General features: G+C 34.2%; 3 protein-coding genes across 4 annotated transcripts; 1 reads left to right on the top strand and 2 right to left on the bottom strand.

Annotated features, from left to right (window-relative positions):
• The first annotated feature begins 3,929 nt into the window (after nucleotides 1-3,929).
• On the top strand, nucleotides 3,930-11,457 carry LOC144559231 (Phosphoinositide phosphatase family protein). 2 transcript variants are annotated; one of them, XM_078308232.1, is made up of 15 exons: nucleotides 3,930-4,324; nucleotides 4,663-4,867; nucleotides 5,236-5,401; nucleotides 6,010-6,232; nucleotides 6,603-6,679; nucleotides 7,105-7,292; nucleotides 7,585-7,679; nucleotides 7,872-8,005; nucleotides 8,087-8,194; nucleotides 8,332-8,716; nucleotides 8,940-9,061; nucleotides 9,511-9,624; nucleotides 9,745-9,924; nucleotides 10,546-10,765; nucleotides 10,855-11,457. In XM_078308232.1, exons 1-15 carry the CDS (start codon nucleotides 4,274-4,276, stop codon nucleotides 10,972-10,974), a joined length of 2,388 nt encoding a protein of 795 aa, XP_078164358.1. In that variant the 5' UTR covers nucleotides 3,930-4,273; the 3' UTR covers nucleotides 10,975-11,457. The 2 variants fall into 2 exon arrangements, with proteins under 2 accessions (XP_078164358.1, XP_078164359.1); XM_078308233.1 differs by lacking the exons at nucleotides 3,930-4,324; nucleotides 4,663-4,867; nucleotides 5,236-5,401 and adding an exon at nucleotides 5,607-5,781.
• Nucleotides 11,458-13,955: 2,498 nt separating this feature from the next.
• Nucleotides 13,956-16,193, bottom strand: P40 (40s ribosomal protein SA). Its single transcript, XM_078308234.1, has 5 exons — nucleotides 15,907-16,193; nucleotides 15,190-15,452; nucleotides 14,784-14,981; nucleotides 14,478-14,688; nucleotides 13,956-14,342 (listed from the first exon to the last, which is right to left on the bottom strand). The coding sequence occupies exons 1-5, from the start codon at nucleotides 16,040-16,042 to the stop codon at nucleotides 14,215-14,217; spliced, it is 936 nt and encodes a 311-aa protein (XP_078164360.1). The 5' UTR covers nucleotides 16,043-16,193; the 3' UTR covers nucleotides 13,956-14,214.
• A 1,689-nt stretch (nucleotides 16,194-17,882) lies between these two features.
• Nucleotides 17,883-21,288, bottom strand: EIF3K (eukaryotic translation initiation factor 3K). The gene is made up of 8 exons (XM_078308235.1): nucleotides 21,052-21,288; nucleotides 20,699-20,755; nucleotides 20,555-20,605; nucleotides 20,404-20,466; nucleotides 20,109-20,159; nucleotides 19,941-20,007; nucleotides 19,773-19,855; nucleotides 17,883-18,241 (listed from the first exon to the last, which is right to left on the bottom strand). The coding sequence occupies exons 1-8, from the start codon at nucleotides 21,160-21,162 to the stop codon at nucleotides 18,038-18,040; spliced, it is 687 nt and encodes a 228-aa protein (XP_078164361.1). The 5' UTR covers nucleotides 21,163-21,288; the 3' UTR covers nucleotides 17,883-18,037.
• Nucleotides 21,289-21,619: the final 331 nt, after the last annotated feature.

Below are 21,619 nucleotides of genomic sequence, written 5' to 3'. Positions count from 1 at the left end.
ATACTTATTGAGGAAGTATTGTGTTTGTCAAATAAAATAACATCAATATTTCAATTTGACATGTGATATTTCAATCGTTGACAAAAAATATATTCGATTCCGCATATTTTCTGACCATCTCGTTTCGATTTAATTTGTGCCTTTTATACGACCTCTTCTGTAAATCTGAGATGCTCGGCTTTAATTCTTAAACATAGAGGCATTTCTAAAATTGAGGAGGGATCGGATTACACTATTTTTTTTGGTGACACCGGTTACACCCTATGTTTAGGAAGTTCAAACAGTCGATCCAAACCGTTCAACTTGTTGGATATGTTAAAATGTGCTTGCAGATCAAATTTTACATTGTTCTGAATTTTTTTACTATTTATTAAGATGGGTACAAAAATTCAACGGTCTGAATATAGCAATTTTTTTAAATACTTAATAAATAGTAAAAAAATTTCAAAAAATGTAAAATTTGATCTGCAATCACATTTTAACATATCCAACAAGTTGAACGGTTTGGATCAACTGTTTAGATTTTGAAAACTTTGAAAATGGAGAGTGTAACCGGTGTCACCAAAAAAATGGTGTAATCGGATCCCTCCTCTCTAAAATTTTCATTTATACGAAATTTGTTGCTTATTTTGTAACTTAAACTATCGCTTCTTTTACTATATTAATGTCATATTGAAAAATAAAAATTAATAATTGGGGGGGGGGGGTGTAAAATAACCTTTTTGTCAATTACGATTTTACATTTTTACTAATTAGAAATTCGACAGATAATAAATCAGTCGGTGTAATATATTAATATACAAGTATATATCTAACAATATTTTATAAAGACACAAAAATATGGTATAGCACTTGTGACCTGTTCTAATAAAAAAAATATCCGGGATATATAAATCATTATATTAAATAAATTCAACTTTGGAACCAGCAAATTGCGTAGATATTCAGCTAAAACAGATATTTGCGATTAATATTATTTTAATACATGCATGTACCAAATTAAAACCACTGGCGTATTAGAAACATTGAATAATTCCATTAATCGGCTTGAAAGCGCTCTCCGTACCAACATCGAGATTAAAAAAATTGGCGTAAGAAAGTTCAGAGACTCCATTTCAGTATTTCACCGGGATCCAATTATTCGGCTAAAAAAATGAAAATTGTGTTTAACGGGTCTAACTCAGGGTCTCAGGCAGGAAATTATCCTTCTGGTTCTAATTGGGGGTGTTTATTGGATCTGATTTTATAGATTTAAACTCGAACCGAGAAAAATCAGATTACAACGGTTTGGTTTTTCTGGTTAAATGGATTAATTCGGTTTGTTTTTTAAAAACTGATTTAATTATTTGGTTCGGTTTAGAATTTTTAAAATTAATTTGATCGAACCAATCAAAATTTTTTAACCCGTTAACCATCCAAATCAAATATTAAAATAATTCAAAGTCTACAACATAATATATAATGCTTGGTTTGATTTAAAACCCGTTAAATCGAATCAAACAAAACTTTCAAATCCATCGTAAAAGGTATCCAAGAAATTAACAAAAATAATTTATTTTTATAATTAATTTTGTATTTTGTTTCAACCGAATGAACTTAAATTTAGTTTGGTTTATTTGGTTCGATTTTAATTCGGTTGATAGGTTTCTTCAGTTATATTTTTGAAAACGGGATAAGATTTTAGTTTGCCTATTTTATGCCACGTGTACAAGATAAGTTACCCGGAATGTGGTGTAAAATTTTATGTAGCGGGTAAAATGATATATCTATCTCGTGACCCGGTACGCGAGATACTACATAATAGCAGTATTGGAGTACGGTAGAACCGAATTGGTTGTGTGCTGACATTAAAAAATTTGGGTTCTCTTCTTGAAACATTGCTTCCCAGAAAGCGCCCATTTGTTTGCACTTGCCGTTAGTAAAATCATGTGATTACAGTGGGCAATTGGCCACCAGTTATTCTAAAAATAAGAAATACCATGTGATAAACACACCAGAACTTTTTACAAAATGCGCCTTGCGCACTATAATGATTTTGGACGAATCTCAATGCAAATCTGACGCTCAAGTATGATTTTGGATGACCGTTTGACAAAATCCAATTCCTTCTCTTTATTTAAAAAAAGGCGTACAAAATTATAAAAAATTCGGGTGCGTTTGGATGCTCAAAGAATAGAGCTATTCTCAGAATAGCGGAGCTATTCTTAGAAGAGAGTCATCCAAACGTGAAACGAAGATTAAGAATAGCTCCGGATTAGCTCTATTCCGCTATTCCGTGAAAACGTTGGGTTAGCGATTTAGCACCCGCAAGAATAGCGATTTAGCACCCGCAAGAATAGCGATTTAGCACCCGCTGGCCTTTGCTATTCCTAACATACAATCCAAACAACATTTCTACAAATCCGGAATAGCCAAAGTTAGTGCTATTCTTGAATTTCTTGGGTTAGCACTATTCTCAATCACTAATCCAAAAATCGCTATTCTTGAGCTATTCCTTGCACGATCCAAACGTACCCGCGCATGCAGCATGTAAGAGTTAGTTGCTAGGCGATGTTTGGTTGAGGCTTAAAATTTAGGAAGTCTGAATTAGTTATTTTCATTTAGACCAACTTAAACTATTCATGTTTGATTGAAGTTTAAAGCTATATTATGTTTTAAACTATTTTTGTTTCGTTAGATTTTAGTTGCTTAAAGTATGGTTTGAATCGTTTTTGTGTTGTTTTTACTTCCATCAGTGATAGAAAAATTATATAGGTCTAGCAGCCTTTTTTTTAGCTTATCATATCCATTAATTTTTTTTTTGGATTTTTTTTTTAATTTTTGACTTACTGTACTGTACTTGATTGTCCTGCAAAAATTGAACAAAGAAAACTGAAATAACCAGATTGCAAAACAAAATATATAAAACTGATACCAGTTCAAACAAGCACTGACTGTACCAGCTTATAATTGCAATATAGTAGTATAAACTTACAAGTTTCATTGTTAATGCGAGGAATGAGAAATATAATTTAGCTTTATAAAATATTATATTCTAACTGCTCGTACGCACGCACATATAAAAAAACCATTGCCAGTTTTCCTATGATCAGTAAATAGATTCTCAACTTGCTTAATTTTCCTTTATCTCAACGATCAATTTGTTTTTTTTTATTATTAGAGATAAATTTTTCATTGAGATATAATATTAGTAAATAATCAAAGGATGTGATATTATCACCCACAACAATAAAAATATTCATAACATATATGTAATTTCTATTTTAGACGATAAATATATAAAATTATATCTATATATAGCGCGTCTGTAAATAAAATATAAATTAATAAAAATGTATGAGGTGACTTTATCGTTTAAATTGATTATCATTTTTAGCACTTCTATTTTTTCAATTATATAAATTAAAGATTTAAATAGTGTTTATTGTGTCATAGCGAAATGGCTAAAAAAGCAACGCTATTGTCATATTGTACCGCTATAGCGCCATAGCTTTTATGATTCGAAAGTGCTACGCTATAGCACGCTATTTAGAACACTGATATAAACCAATCTCTCAAAACATTTTCAAATAAACCCTGAATTAAGAGAAAATAGCATCTATCATTTTGTAAATGTAACAAAATTCAATCTACCTGCTAAGTGCTAATATCCATCAACTGTAGAATTTACCTATTTTGTTTGTATTTACGTTAAAAAAATAAAAAATTAACGGAAAGAACAGCTATTCCAGGGCCTCCCAACCGTCTGTTTGGTTGAAGCCTTCAAGGATTCCGTTCACAATTTCGCTTTATTCCGAGGCTGTTAACGGAAAGAACAGCTGTGAGACCTTGTCAAATTATTAGTTGCTAAAATCGTCTAATTTGAGCACCAAGATTATAAAACTGTAACAAAAAATGATTTAATAATTTAGAAAATCAGAATAAGTCTCTATTCTCCGTTGCGTGGGGTTTTTGTGGTCTCAAGGCCAAGGGTAGACTCAAAACGCCTGTGGTCTCTTTCACCATATCATTTCCGTATTTAGTTTCCCATTTTTATGCCTACACTATTTATATTGTCCTCCTCCCATTAAAATTTCCCCCATTTAAACAAAGAACAGAGAGAGAACGAGAGTATCAATTTGAATTCCCGATTTGGTTTCTCTTTAATTTTGAAAACGGAAAGGCGGTGAGAGTATTGAATAATCGTCTTTGATTTGATTTGGGCAGAGAGCACTACGCCGCCTGCTGCTTTGGCTGAAACCTTCGAATTTTGATTTTTTTGGATCTGACAAGGATGGCGTGCGACGAAATTCTCCAGAAATTCAAGCTGTATGAAACTCGATCGGTAAGAATTAAGTTTGATTTAACTGGTGGATTTCATTGTGTTTTTGTTTTATCTGGTTGAGCATTGCTAAACAGATCGTTAGCACAGAAGCTGAATTCTATTACTTTATTTTTATAGAACGGGTTTTAATCTGTTTTTAGCACACACATTCACCTCATCTCTCTTGAGAAAAAGTTTCGCAGGTTGTATCCGTTGATTGACCTTTGCAATTAAACTGGTGGCAATAATTTGTTTCTCAAACTCGTAGACTGCTTATAGTTTGTTGCTTCTCAAAATTATTTTTGGCAATTGATTTTACAAATCTCATGACCATCTTTTATTCTATATTCTCTGTGCAGAATTTTTATTTGGTGGGATGTAACAAAGCTAGAACCATATGGCGTGTATTAAAAATAGACAGGCTTGAAGCTCATGAGCTGAGCATATATGAAGATAAAACAGTCTATTCCGAGGCCGAGTGCTATGAGTTGTTGAAGCGAATTCATGACGGTAATAAGCCGACTGGGGGTCTGAAATTCGTCACAAAATGCTACGGAATTGTTGGTTAGTATTCTTTTTTTTCGAAAAAATAATCATGAAAGTCAAACCTGACAGGGAATGCATGAACTGTCCCCAGGTTGTGATTTATCGAAATGACTACTTGTCATCCTTTTGCAATGTTGGCAACTTACATATTATTCTTTTTTACCAATTTTATATTCCAACATTGTGTTGTCTGAGTTTTGTTGGGTGTGAGTGTCTCAAAATAAAATTCTGCAGCTCAACAAGTATGGATTAATTGAGCGCTTCTTTTATATTGCAGCTCCTAATCTGTGCCGGTTTCCTTTAATAAAACCAATAAATTAGAAATAAAGCTCCAAAAGAGACTCTTATTGTAAGACTATTAAGACTTTCTATTTTCCTTCTTACAGGATTTGTGAGATTTTTGGGTCCGTACTACATGCTGTTAATTACAAAAAGGAGACAAGTCGGTAAAATATGTGGCCATACTGTGTATGCAGTTTCGAAGAGTGAAATAATTACACTGCCAAGCCCGATAGTGCGATCCAATATGGCTTATTCTAAGGATGAAAACAGGTCTTTTTTCATTTTTTCATGTATCAAGAGAAATGTCTGTGTACAATTTTTTGTGCTTGTAGCAGTAGTCTTATATATCAATTGCAAAGTAAATCATTTGTTGGCTTTTTGTATAGAGAGGTCTTATAGTAAAATTCAACTTTCTCATGAGCATGAGCATAATTTTTTAGCTTCCATCCTTATTCCTTTTGTATTTTCCTTTTGTTTCCTTTACTCGAAGTGTTGGTCTCTTGATTTTGTCTAGAAAATATATGTGGGTTAAATTTGTGCTCTGTTTGTTCATTGTAAGTATAAATATATATAGAGTGTAGATAAAATTTATGAAATTCAAACAGTTGTGGGGCCGACATGACAAGATTGGTAACTTCCATTGTACCGAGGTACAATCTTTAGATTAATTTTTTAATGCTCATTTTTCATTTTGTTAAGCCGCTACACCAGAGGTATACCCTTGTTAGTTCCTTTCAATTTGTTTTGATTGATAAATTGCATCTACTTATTTTGTTTGCTTATATTATTATATTACAGTTTCTATAGTTTTCAGTAAAACATATACAAAGAGCCAATCTTATGTCCCTTTTTTCTTTTTACAAAAATAAAATAAACAGATACAAGAGGCTTCTATGTACAGTGGATCTCACAAAAGACTTCTTCTTCAGCTACTCGTACAACATAATGCGAAGTTTGCAAAAAAACATATGTGAAGAAAGATCAGGACAGGTTTTGTACGAGACCATGTTTGTTTGGAATGAGTTCTTATCGAGAAGCATCCGACATCTTCTAAAAAATACAACATGGACTGTTGCTTTGGTTCATGGTTTTTTCAAACAGGTATTACTTTAAATTTAATGTTTTTGTTTATATTTCCTCCCTATCTTTGAGGAAATACTATATATGGAATTAATATCACAAAAAGGAGTTTATAAGCTGTAGCAAAGCCATACTGAATAACAATTATAAAAGTAGGAGCTCTAGATAAACAATAAAAAAATTATGTTGCTACGAGGGCAGCTGGTTATGAATGGACCATGCTGGTAGAACTTTGGTAGATTATGAGATACATATTATATGTATTGTTTGTACAATTTTTGCATTGTTGATGTTGTCTTTTGATGCAATACTGCATTTGCGTCTCTTCAATTATTACTTTTTGCTTGGTTGCAGTTTTGAGGACTTAATACTTGAATGTTGTTATTTTCAGTCAAATTTTTCAGTATCGGGGAAGAATTTCAGGTTAACACTTATTGCTCGGCGGTCGCGCCATTTTGCTGGAACCAGGTTTGTATCTTAGTTATTTTACTATATTGAGAAGTAAAATTATCCAATCACCCCTTAAACCCTAGTATTCTAAGCCCTGTTAAATACAAACTTTCTGTTTGAGGATACACCTCTAAAGTATTACATGGAAGTTTGCAATGTCCTGTAGGGACAAAAGTGGAAGATTGTTGGTTCTGCTGTATTAAATACAACAACAACAAAGCCTTTAGTCCCAAACAAGTTGGGGTAGGTTAGAAATGAAACCCAAACTGTGAGGTTTCATTTCCATTAAAAAGCTGCTTTTTTTATGTTGGCTCGCCACACTTATCACAACCCTTCTCCTTTTCCCTGGCTTGGGACAGGCTCTGTAGAAACTACATAGGCGGAGTTTTCTACTGTATTAAATGCTAGCTAATATTTATAATGTTTTTACTATTAAAATCTAGGTATCTCAAACGCGGGGTAAATGAGAAAGGACGGGTGGCAAATGATGTGGAGACAGAGCAGATAGTTTTTGAGGATACACTTGATGAGATCCCGACGCAGATAACGTCTGTTGTACAAAATCGGGGATCTATACCGTTAATGTGGTCCCAAGAAACATCCAAACTCAACATTCGACCTGATATAATTTGTAAGTTTATTTTTTGTTCTCAGATGTTAACTTAAGTTTACGCCTTGGTTATTACTTGTTGTACCAGTATATGCTATCAAATGTTAGCGCAGATTGGAAAACCTCAAGGTGAATGGGTTGAAATACTGAAGAAATAAGAAAAAAGGAAACCAAAAGATCACTTTTCACATAATCCAAAGTTGGGTTGGAATGAAGCTTTTATATATGGTAGTAGAGTAATATACAGATCTACTCATGCATCCTGTCATCTCCTTTTTCTTTTATAAAAATAAAAATAAAAACTGTATTTCAGTGCAAAAGGACAGTGAATACAAAGCGATGCGACTTCATTTTGACAACCTTGTTATGAGATACGGACGGCCAATAATTATTCTGAACTTGATCAAGGTTAGCTGATTTTACTGCTATATCCTTGTTTTGAATGCCTTTGATGTGTATAATTGATTTACTTTTGGCATGCCTGCACTTTAAAGATGAAATATTGTGTTGAGCGTCCAATTTTTTGTTCTTCTGTCACTTCAACTGATGATACTGAAATCTTTCCCTTATTTCTTCCTTTCCATTTTTTATAATTTTTAGACAAAAGAGAAGAAACCGCGTGAATCATTACTTAGAGCTGAGTTTGCAAAGTCAATTCATGTGATAAACAAGGATTTACCTGAAGAAGAACGTTTACGCTTCTTGCACTGGGATCTATCCAAGCATGCTAGGAGGTAGGTTATGATTGTTTTCATTTTAAAATATTTCTCAGAAAAATTACATCTGAAAAGTTTATGTCATCTGTTGATTTTTAGAGAAGGGAATGCATTGGCGGCATTGGAAAGGGTGGCGAGTAATGCTTTAGATTTGACAGGCATCTTCCATTGTGAGATAACCCCTGAAGCACCTACCCCTGATTCAAGGTACATTTCTTTCCACCATTTGGATAATAATAGTGAAGGGTACTGGAATACAAAAGCACGTTTTATGTCTTTTTTTTTATATTTTTTCACGTACAGTTTCTCAAACTTTTCATATTATAATAATAATTTGTATGCAGTGATCAAACTTTTGGGGAGTCATCTGGAGACAATAAGACATCTACTGATGCCACAGTCCCCACTGTCAATAACTGCACAGAAATCAAGACCGAGAACACTGAAGAATCTGAGGCTGGATCTTCTGGAAGCAAACTTGTCATGAAGCCTATTAAACGCCAGAAAGGAGTACTTCGTACCAACTGCATTGACTGTCTCGACCGCACCAATGTGGCCCAATATGCATATGGCCTTATTGCATTGGGACGCCAACTTCATTTCTTGGGGCTAATTGATGACCCCCGAGTCGACCTAGATGCACCACTTGCAAACTATTTAATGGATTTTTATGAGAAAATGGGTGATACCCTTGCTTTTCAATACGGTGGGTCTGCCGCTCATAATAAGGTATGAATCTATATCAGACGAATGGTATTGTTAAACTAGCCCCTGATATTTGTAATATGTTAAGCCCCATTCACTTGAGCTCCTATGGTTCTCTTGGGCTTTTGGTAATGTTTATTTTTTGTTGATGGTAAAACTAAGGCTTAATTTTGACCAGATCACCAAATTATAAAAAAACTGAAATCTAGATTACAAGTTTAAAGAATTTGTTAAATTATGAAAATAGATATTTTGTGAAAGGAGAGGTCAGTGGAGACCGGCAACTCAGTCTCAGGAGTTTCTCCGAACCATCCAGCGATACTACAGTAATGCATACTTAGATTTTGAGAAGCAAGATGCCATTAATGTGTAAGTTATCTTTATTTAGGTTCTGATTAATTACCTTAGGTTTTGCAAACTGTATCTAATGTTTCCTTGTATTTTAAACTCCTACTTCCTTCGGGAAGCTTTGCAAAATAACTGCAGTCTTGAAATTAATATATGGGTATTTTTTGCTATGTATTTTTTAATTAATTCAAGTATGTTGGACAGCATAACAATTCAGCTTGATTAACTTTAGGAAGCTTTGCAGGGCATGCTGGAAAACACAGCACTTTGTTCAAGTAACTTTAGAAAAGACGCGGACATTTTTTGCTTATTTAATATTGATTTACTGTCAGGCATTAATTTTAATATATTGAAAAATATATAAATATGATAAGATATTGCTTGTACTTTCAAAGAAGGACCCTACTTTTGTAGCGCTGCAATTATATAACTAATGCAATATGTAAATATGTTTATTAATAAAATTGCAGCTTCTTGGGGCACTTCCTGCCACAACAAGGTAAACCGGCATTATGGGAGCTTGATTCAGACCAACATTATAATCTTGGCCGACGTGGGCATTCTTTTACTGATGAATTTGTCAGGTTGTCCATGTAATAGAAATTCCGAAATTACTGTTTGCCTCTTGCAATTTTCAATATCTTTCAGTAGATAACTTGCATCGAATTTCGTGCTATTTACGCTCTTTTTTTGGTCTTTAACAGATCGTTTATCAAAAGGTCCCTTTCAGACGGTAATATTTTGACTGAGGATAGTGAGCCTGTCTCCACAAACAATGGAGGAGGGACTGAGAATGTTGTCATAGGGTTGCATCATCTACCGAGTGAAGAAATATCTGAGTCTGCCCCTGAAATTGATACTGAAAATGAGCTATCTTACTCTAGGTTTGTTTTTGCATTATCTATTACCATTACAACAACAACAACAACAACATCAACCAAGCCTTTAGTCCCAAACAAGTTGGGGTAGACTAGAAATGAAACCCAATTGTAGTCACAAGGTGAAGTATGTAGTAATAAAATAATAATAAAAATAATAATAGTAGTAGAAGTAATACTAATAGTAATAATACTAGTAATATACTAATTATATTATGCCTACACTATAGATCGTAGGGTGCCAAAGTCCTCATTATCTATTACCATTCATTGAAATTATTTTTTATGTTTTCTTTTCCTCATTTGGTTCTATTAATTTTCTTTATGATATTGGCTTGTGATAGATTTTGCCAAAGCATGTCTTCCGAACCTCAAACCCTGCTCCTGAACCTAGAAAAAATGGTAGTAGAAGAGATGGTCAAATTTCTATTTTCTTTTTTCAACTGATCTCCTAAGTTACTATTTGGATATGGTTGGATCCAGATTTACCCTCTTTCATGCTGTACTAGCATTGATGTAATTTTAAAATATGGGTGGCTATTTTTGGTTTCCTGAGTTTGAAGCCTTATATTTTTGACATGCCTTCTCACATATTTTTTTTATTTTTTTTATCAAATATGCTTTTAGGTTCTACCCGACATTGCCAGGTAGGCAGCTATTCCCAGAGAGTGGGCATGTATTACTGAACGGGCCAAGTCTTGATGAATCGCACGCGTCAAATTTCTTGGACCTCGACTGGCTCTCCTCCTCTGGCAACTCCTGCGAAGATGAGTTTTGTGAAAGATCCTCGATAATAAATTCCACTCCAGGGACTACCTCCATGGATAATGTAGTTGTCACAGATACGGTAAGTTAAAACCATGATTATTACTGTACCACTCCTTACTCTTATTTTGTTGGTTTTACTTCAACTGTCGTTTTTACTTTATTTAACAGGAAAAGGATGAAGCCAGCTCGGACCAGTTGCAAAATAGTTCTAGAAGTTTGAATCCAGTTGATGAATTTTCCCACAGCTTTGGACGGTGGGTTGCTGGTGGTGGCTTATTATGCTTCTGATGCTGGTGGGCGATTAATTTATTCCCAACCAAACCGAAACTCACAAGCAACAAGAAGTCGTGAAAATAGGTTTTTCAAAACAAAGGAGCTAGAAAAAAAAGAAAGCAAAACAAAGAAAGATGCGATGAAAGGACTGATGACATTCTGCGTAAGCAGTGACAACCTCTGTCAATGTCATCATAATCTGAAAAAAAAAAAAAGAGATTTCAATACCTATGGTACTAATGTGACCATAGTCGTGATAATATATAGAAAGGGTATAGAAATGAGATTTGATTCTTTTTAGCCTGGTTCCATTTTTCCAGTATTTTTTTCCCACTCAAATAAAACTAATATAACCCCTGTAAATATTAGTGTATTTATACATAGTAAGTTGGTTGGTTGATGATTTGTGAAGAGATTTTTTTTTTTACTAAGATTATTTCTCGAGCTGTCTCAGAAATATAAATGTGTTGTAGAATATTTAATCGGTCTTTATTGATTGTACAATTTATTTTATAATTTTTATATTTGTCTGGGCTTAGTAAAAAAAATATCAAAAGATTATTGACATTATCACAAAATCTGTTTAAGATTGTGTTTGTGTTGTTTGTAAAGACGAGAAGAATATTTTGACAATATTAATAACATAATTTAAAATTTCCAACAGGCATCAAAGGCAGATCGGTTTGATCTTTTATGATTAATAAAATTAATAGAGGTCAATATGTAAAAGTGATGAATAAATAAGAGTAAGGTTTGGGTGCTATAGATAGTATGAGATCATTTGTGTTATTGCTTCAAAATTCTATTGTATAAACTTCAAACTTCGATTTAAGTAGCTCGATAAATTGGTTATATAATGAATGTGTCGAATACCAATTTTTACTATTTTTGAGATTTTTTTTACTATTTTTTATGATTTATGAAATATGACAAAAAATAACTTAAAAAATAAAAGGAACTTGTCAATATTTTAGGCTAATATTTTTCATCTTTCATAAATCATAAAAAATAGTAAAAAATGGTATTCTACAAGTTTGTTATATAATCAATTTACTGAGCTAATTAAATCGAAGTTTGAAATTTATACGATAGATTTTTGAGACCGTAGCACGGATGGCCTTATGCTGTCCCATAGCACACAAGCCTTAATAAGAATAATAAGTCATGAGCTTATAGTAAATAATTAGCACTTATGTAGTTCTTCTATTGTAATAGAATACGAGTGAGTCTATGGTACTATGCATATTACGATTTGGCACCATACTACGGCTTTATATTTGAGTTTTCAAATCCTAACGGTCGATCCGAACCGTTCATCTTGTTCTCCATATTAATATGTGTTTGGAGACCAAATTTTACATTTTTTGAAATTTTTTTACTATTTTTTAGATTTATTGAAAATCACTGTTTTTGGATGGTCCAGAATTTTCAGATCAAGTGATTTTCTAAATATCTAAAAAAATAGTAAAAAAATTTCAAAAAATGTAAAATTTGGTCTCCAAACACATATTAATATGGAGAACAAGATGAACGGTTCGGATCGACCGTTAGGATTTGAAAACTCGAATATAAAGCCGTAGCACGGTAACAACCCGTGATATGCATAGTACCATAGACTCACTCATAGAATACTGTCTATTGTTGTTTTTTACTCTATATCATCTGATCATTATCTGTCGCATGAAACACTGCATAGATTTGGATATGCTTATTTTAACTTAAAAAATAAATACTTAAAAAAAAAACTAAAAAAAAAGATAAATTTTAGTCCTTCAATTGATACTAAGCATAGATATTGATATAGGTTGAACAACATAGAACGATCTGAATGAGTGTTGAAAAACTTAAAATTCTTGAATATTTGTGTGGATTTTTTTATTTTTATTGAATATACATTGTTCCGACTTCCGATACTGGGCAAACATTTAAGTCCGTCTGGCAGAGCCAGTAATAACTTGAGTTTCACTGGACCCAACGACATTTTCCTCAGTGAATTTATAATTACTTCAACATATTTGACTAACCTGGAATACGGTAGTTTCATTATCATTTTCATACCAAAGTTTGCACTAGGGGACACTTAAAGTTTTAATCGGTCAAGACGAATGCCACGTGTCATAAATTGTCACTATTTTAATCAGTCAACATAAATGTCATGGATCATAAATTAGTCATTAATTTTAATTTGCTTCAATCTAAATTATTAGAAACTTTTAACAACAATTTATCTTAAAAAACATGGCAGCATTTTCCTTTAATGATAGTATGTTACTTATTATGTATCAATTCTCATAGAATTTAGATATTATTTGATGTCTCATCAGCCCTTAAATACGAACCTTACAAATTTCTCGTTATTCGAAGAATAATAAAACTTTATTAAATTTCTCCATTTTTCATGTATATGATGTTAACGAAGTTCAAATTATATATTACTTGTCCGAATTCAAAATTATTAGTTCTTTTTGTGCTTGTTTGAGGAAATGCAATTGAATATCTGCGGGGGAAAAGGAAATGTCATTTGTAAAACAAATATGTTCTTATGAATGAAAGAAAAGGCATAGGGCAGTAAAAATTCAACACATCATTAAACCGTTACATTTTAATGGAATAACGCATTAAAATACGAGAGAAATGGAAGTCCAATAACCAATTCAGATATGATTGTCAAATTACAATATTTCATTTCAAGCACGTGTAATTAACAAAATGAAAAATGGTCGAATACTTGAATTTATTGACGAGGGAATAATTTAATAATTCAATATCCGACTCCAAATGAGCAGAGATTCAGAGAGCTAATCAACACTCAACAGCTTAGTATGACGAATCCATGCCAACCCATTACTCTTTATAACTCAAAAGACAGTGCATGGTAGATATACTACTAATTGTTATACAGTTGTATCTGTAAATCCAAACCGTATTTATTAATTTTAACAATAATCTTAGGGAGAAAATCACAGACAAATAAGCAACACAACCAAAGCACTTACCAAGTAAATTCTAATTAAATAAATCCAGAAGAGGTAACGCAGAGCTTAACTTCAACAAATACAAAATAACAGCTTTTAACTAACGGTTGCACCAAAGATAACTAACATTAATTACCTCAACCCACCAAAATGAACTTTTAAGCCCAGAGAAACAAAAAACAACAACAGCAATAACAGTTCACTTCTGTTTGACCCCTAGAGTGAAAAACAACCCTAATAAACAGCATCAAAATTTAATTCCCCATTCAAAATTTACTCCCTACTCCCAGGAGGCACCGTTAGGTGGTGCAACTTGTTGCTCCCAACCAGTGGCTACTACTGGAGCGCTGGCAGTGTCCACGACCGGTGGGGGTGGAGCAACATGATCCCATCCTCCTTCAACTGGAGCTGTCCATTTCAATAACAAAACATACCAAATCAGGGCATGCAAATCATGATACAGATTAGGATCTCTATCAAATTGTTTTAGTTTAACACAGTCAAAAGCCCAAAAAAATATACAATCAAGAACGAGGGACTAACCAGTAGCAGGGGTCCAGGTGGTTTCGGTGGGGGGGACAGGTGCATCTGCTGCCCAATTGGTGTCAGCAGCCGCCCATTCGTGGCCTCCTGCAGCAGGGAAGTCAGCGCTGGCAGTGTACTCTGCTGCTGGGTACTCAATGGTAGCAGCAGGCTGCTCCTCCTCTTCATGCTCCTTTGCCTCCTCTGGATCTCTATAGAAGAACAAATCCACCTACCACACGGCAATAAAACACTATGTTGTCACATTTCTGATAAAAATACACGAGGAAAGAAAAATATACAAGTATACAAGGTATGGAAACTCACCATGACCTCCCATTTCTGGCCAATGGGGATGGTGCCCCTCATGGAGAGAACCATGCGAGCCAGGAGCCAGAAGAGGCAACCAATGCTGTGCTTTCCCTTGTTGTTTGCTGGGATGCCAATGTCAACGTACCTCATTGGAGAGTCAGTGTCACAGAAAGCAATGGACGGGATGTTACCCAGAGCAGACTCCTTGATGGGCTGCATTTTAATATTTCATCAAGATATGTTGTATGCAAGTAAGCAGCAGTGAGAAATATTTTCACAATTAATTATATAGAGGTTCTCTTAGCATAAAACATATGTTTACAACTAGCTTATCAATGTAACTTGCAATTAATCAAATTGCAATATCTTAAAAAAGATGTAATTATCTGCAAGTAAAATAATCTTCAAAGGAGAAATTTACTTGGTGGTCGGTGCGGGGGTCGGTGAGGATAAGGAGACGGGGCTCACTGAAGGAGGTCTGGAGCTGATTTGTGAATGTACCGGGTGTGTGCCTTCCTGCAATTGGGTGAGCCCCAGTGTATTGCGCAAACTTCAAGACAGCCCTCTGACCGTATGGCCTGGCAGATTGCACAATAATGTCTTGGGGATTCTCAATTGCAACAATGACTCTAGCTGCCAACATCAGCTTCTCCCAAGTCTTACCCAGGTTGATGATATAGATACCTGAGCAAATCAAATCGTTGTTAATTGGTTATAAAAATTCAACGGTGTCATGAGGTCATTTTTCATCATACAAGGTGGTTTTCCTAATATGTGACAACTGAAGAACTAAGAGACTTGAACTTAATCATCAGATATTATGGGAAAATGCTTCATACTTGAAAATTATACATTCAAATACACTAGAACAAGTATTTGAAGTCCTGAATTTAATTGTTGCATCATTAGTATTTACATTTTCCACCTATTTAAATACGATACTATTGCCCTGGATGCAGAACAAAACCGTAATTTATCAATGGATTATCTACATCGATGTCACTAAGCCTACCAATTTCTACAGACGAGATGTAAGAGACATCGAATACCCACAGATCTGGCTAAAATAGATTAAACATAAATGGGAATGAAACTGTATTTACGACATCAAGGGGATCAAATCGTATAAGAAAGCTACCATCAGTACGGCGCTGGAAGACGTAACGCTCCATCTGGAAATCGCAATTCTTCGTGCCGAGATGCACATCGGCCGCAAGCATCATCTGTATGTCTTGCTCCTTCTGGGTCAAAACACGAGCCGCCGCAGTCGCCATGATTGCTTTCTAGTATTTCGAGCGAGAAATGGAAGCACTGAGCGAAGAGAAGAGAAGATCAGATAAGAGAGAAACCCTACGGCGCACGAAGAAGAGGAGGCTGAAATGGGTCAGAGGCTGGTTTTATGTGAGGTTTCGTAAACCCTAGCCCAAGGAAATTACTTGTTTGTCCTCGGCTAATTTCTGGTTGTGACGAGGATTTTGAGTTTGGGCTGGGCCAGATATTTACTTGGAGCTCTTATTTAACAATTGTGAAACTGTGGGCTGGGTTCGTGTTTCATGTTTTAGAGGTCTTTTTCTGTTATTTCAGGATGAGTCATTCAGAATCTATTTTAGTTTGAATTTCATTAAGTAGAAGGATAAATACAACAATTTAGCATATTACAAGAAACAGAAAGAAATAATACAAAGTTATCATAGCAGTACTAATTTCCAGTTACCTGAACAAAAAAAGGCATATCATATCATGAGAAAGAAGAAATGCAAAGCCCAATAAATTACAATTTAGCTGTATAGTTCACCTCCAACACTTTATGTTGTCCGCGATGGATCATAGTGAAGATAAAAAGGGAGTTTCTCCTATAAATTAAAGCTTTTAATTTTGTTCATTAAATTCTGTAATTTGTGCATGTGTCAAAATTTTCAGCCTCTTACAAAATAAAATTATACTACATTAAATTTTTCAACCTTTCAATTTCAATTTTCTAGTTCCGCCTTTGATATTACCATAAGAACTTGCGCCACACTGAGGTTCTTGTATCACTCTGTCAGCAAGTATGCGCGGAGCAAGAGCTTCACCTGGAAATATCCGAGCATTCTTCTCCTATTACAGAAGCCAGCAAACACAAAGGAAGAGGATCCTTTATTGTTTTATCTTGTTTGTTGCTGCATTCCAGATCTTATCTAAAGACCTGTATACAAACTGGACAGAGGAAGAAGAAATGCAAAGCCAAGACCGGTTTTGGTATTTTGGACGTGATATGGTGCGTCGATATTATGTTCTGGTATTTCCACTGCCATCTCTCTTGTACAAAAGCAATTTGGTCCTGGTCGATTAAAAAAATAGTAAGACCCTTTGCAGTTTATCTACAAGAACTTTGGAAAACAACCCAGGTATCAAATCAATGACACTAATTGCCCAGCAGTCACTTACCGATTCCGGCATCTTGCATTTAGGTACCGTCGCCACATTTGCCTGGGTCATATAATAAGGGTCAAGCGCATGACAACACAGCTCTTCAAAATGATATAAAATGCCATTCTTTAAAATATGCAAGCATTTTTGTATGAACTTGTAGGGTAGACCGGTCCAGGCGTGGAGAATTTGTTTTTTACTAGGCGGGTAGCCGGGTAACCACCTATTTCTATCTAAGTCCATTGAAGGGTCTTGAAGCAGTAGGTATTTAGATAATCTGGGATATCTTCATTTTCATCAAATAATTAGAACAATGCCGGTTGAAAAAACAAACGTATCACATAAATTAATCTAACCGGAATCTCCTGTAACAGTCTGCAGGCAACAGTCTTACCAAAATCATTCATTCCAAGAGTCCAGAAATCGTTCTTTTGTGGGTGCCCCTGCCTGTTCATTGCGTGTGTGTGTGTGCAGGGGATGAAAATGGAGCAATACTTGTTCATGTAAAATACAGTTGACTATGTTGAAACTTTTTTGCCACCAAATCCAGCACAATAAGGTAACTGACAAGTACCTTTTCACTCGAGAACTCCCACACACACACACAGTGACACAAGTGAATATACCCTTCTTTTAAGCAACCATTCTAGGTATGCAATGATTTATAATTTAATAATTTTAAATCAGCAATACATAAAGCAAAAATTTCTGAATGCCATTAAGCTTTGTCAGGTGCACTGCTCCACTAATAGATATAACCAAGATAATAAAACACTCCAACAAAACCCAGTAAATATTACAGTGCATCAAACAAAATTGAAGTACAACATAAAATTTCTACGAACTCTGTCCCAGCTAAATTAACTAAGATCCGTAAAAATGCGAGTGATATGCTCAAAAGAAACGCTATCAGATGGGTTCTTCTTGAGCTCAGGATGGTTGAATTCGTTGGGGGGAAGCAAAATAAGCTGTGAACGCCCTTGACTTTTCTCTATCACCCAACCAGAGTTCGCCACATGGTATTCCAGGAACTTGTCCAGTGACAGCCCTTCCATGTTTATTGCCTGTTTTAAGCATCAAAAGACAAACAATGTATTAAAAGGGGAATGATCTTCTGTCAACTCTCTCGTAGCTAAGGTACTTTCTATTTAAAATTAAATCAATTTCTAATATTGCTTTTTTCACGGAAAACTTTATAGTTATACTGCTCTTGTTCTAAGTGCTTTAGAGAAATATTGACACAATAAACAGTTTATTTGGGAAAAGAAGAAACCAAAGTTGTGTCCAGAAGGAATTAAGTACATAATTTAAATTCACAGAAGAAGAAAAAAATAACTTCTCAAGCTTTTGTAGAACTATTAAAACAAGGCAACTTTAAGAATTGGGAATTTTATTACCTCCCATTTACTCCTAGCAAATAACGCTGATATTTTTTTTAATATCCAACATTAAATATAAATTATCAAATCTGACCAGCTTGGATGGATATTTTTAAAAGTGCCCAGACCGGCCAAAGTTTGGACGGCCTGTTTTTTTTTTGAGCGAATTCGAAGTGGATACATGTAAAATAATTGCCCAGGTTTCAAGACTTCTATTAGGAAGTTTTCAAATTTAGAAGTTAATGATAGTGGTAGATTATTATTACCAACAAATTTACTCACGGCAACTAATAAAATGATCATTAATGTAAAAAAGTATATATAAATATTTTCTATAATTCAGATAGTTTGCAAATAAAATTTGGCGTAATGAAAAACTTAATTTATCATGAATGAATTGAGCGATTTGAAAAATTAATTATTTACATTTATCAATACTTCTTTAATAATTAAGTAATTGTCAAATTTTATAAGATTTAAATATTCTGTCTATGTAGACAACAGAGAATATTTTTCCAAGTTTACTTTTTATTTTTAAAACTACTTTATTGACAGTTCCATAATTAAATAAATATAAATATAATTATTGGTATATTTCTTCGCTTGATTATCCTAATAGGTCTCCCAATTTATCATGAAGACCAAGACAGTTTGTAAATCAGACTTAGTGATGATTTGGATGAAAACAAAGAAAATGCAAAAATGGGCAAAGATCGATGAAACCCAAAATGGCATCTTTCCATGTCAAAATGCAAGCCTTTATAAAAAACTAAATGAAAAGAAAAAAACAAAGATACCTCCAGCTCACAAAACACTCCAGTTTACACGTATCCACTTCGAATTCGCTCGTTTACACGTGTAATCTTCCAGTTAGAAAAAAAAGGCCGGCCAACCTTTGGCAGGTCCTATTAAAAATGGCCAGCCAAAGTTTGGCCGGTCTGGGCACTTTTAAAATTATCCAGCCAAGCTGGCCAGATTTGATAATTTTTATTTAATGTTGGATATTAAAAAATATCGGGAAATAAAGTTATGTCCAATATACCCTTTAATTCACCATTTGCTTCGAAAGTTACCTACACTACCCTTCCAACCTCCTTCCCTTCTTCCATAATGCTCTCTGTGCAAACTTCAGAGAGAAAGAAAGGAAGCTTGTAGGGTTCAGATGTTTTCTATAGGTCCAATATAATAATTTGTATATAGATAATCAAAACTATACCTCAGCAAGGACAGCTCTAGGCACCTTTTGGTATGTCAAAGAGAGGACATGGATTGCATATGCCTGGATTGCTTGCTCAAAGCCTTTAGAATTAAAAAAAAAAAAAATCATTAAATAGGACATTTTGCAAATTCAAGTTTATGTAAAATTGAAATGAAGGGCATGTACCAGGAACAGCTTCGAGTACACTGCGGTTTTTTGCAGCCTCATCCCAAAACTGACGGAACCGGGCAGTCTACAGTAAAAACAGTGATAAACATATAAATTTAGGGGAATAAACAAGGTCACCTAGTTGGTTCTCCAGGAAAAAAAAAAATCAACGGAAAAGTTCAATACCTCCAGATAGTGAGAGAGAACAATCAAGGTCTTAAATTGCTCCTCCATTTGCTGAAATATTTAGTAGTGATAATCAGGATATACAGTTAAAGTATTAAAGTTTCAAATTACTGAGGTTTCGAACAATTTCAAATAAAAAATAATCATCAATTACAATGAACAGACCCAAGTATAATGTCATTCTCGTATGTAACAAAAAATTAAGCTCATTTTCCAAATCAATAAATGGAAAATAAGTTTACATAATATCATCTTTGTTCATATTCTTAAACTTATATATACCATAGATCCATACCACTTGTTCAGGGATTAAGAACAAGCAGAGGCTAAAATCTTGGGCTGGCATTTCCATGAGAGCCTATCACGAAAAAACATACAAAAGTAAGCACTACGCAACAATATACTTCAAACAATAATTTGTGGTACTTCTAAGATTCTGAGCTTACTTTGATCAGTATACGGGCCACAATTGGAGTGCTCATTCTTTCAGGCTCAAACTACAAAAGAGATACATTTCAGTTATTGAGGAAAAAGATATATATATTTCAAAGTAAACATATACTCAACAAAAACTTAGGGTTAAGCTGCACCTGATAGAGCCGAAGAAGGCAGAGGTTTGCATCCAAGCTGTATTTCTGAGATGAAACCTGAATAGAGAATGATAATTGACCACAGGTTAAGTAAAACTGAAGAAGTTCTCATTTCAGAACAAACTGGAATTCAATTTATACAACGTGCACGACAAAGATTCTAGAAACAGATATTACAAAACCTACTAGAACAGTACCAACGAGATGAGCTGGATGATCAAGCCTCAGATAAAAATTGATTTCAGAAATACAAAATAATTATTTTAAGATATATATGGATGAGTATAGAGATGCGCAACACAAACGAACTGATCATTTTATCGCGAATTTGAGGCAAGGAAGGAAACGAAAACCTGTTCATTGACATAGTTCTCTAGATCGGAGAGAATGTCGGGGTTGTAAGGATTCACCGCCACCAGCTGCTCCACCGTGTACGAAACCTGCTGCGGAGCCTCCTTCGTCATTTTGCTTCTCTCTTTCTCTCCCGATTGATTAGAAACCCTAGAAAGCACGCACAATACGAACAAGGGGAAGTTAGCAAATGGGCCTGAAGTGAAAAATAATCCAAGCTCCAGTGTTACTATTACGAGAACAACAATTGATGGATAATGGGCCGGGCTGGTTGATTAGTATATCTTGCAATATTTCTACATGCATAAGGATATCTAGTGTAAACAAAGGATTATTCCGTATGGGCCGTATCTGTTATATACTTATATCTCCACATTAGAAATACTAAATAGTGAAATTTCAGAATTTTAATAAAAGGACGAAAAAGAATAGAAGAGATTTATGTTAAAGGAGAAAGATGAAAAAGGACGAATAAATATATTTTCTAAAAGTATAAGGGTTAAAAAAGTCAACAAAAATAAAAGAAAATACTGAATGAAAGTTCGTTAAATGTAGAAGTGCTTTAAATGA

Source organism: Carex rostrata, chromosome 9 (assembly GCF_964058835.1).
Source record: "Carex rostrata chromosome 9, lpCarRost1.2, whole genome shotgun sequence".
Classification (NCBI taxonomy): domain Eukaryota; kingdom Viridiplantae; phylum Streptophyta; class Magnoliopsida; order Poales; family Cyperaceae; genus Carex; species Carex rostrata.
Note: the sequence above shows the minus strand (reverse complement) of the source record. Positions and strands in the feature narration are given on the sequence as shown.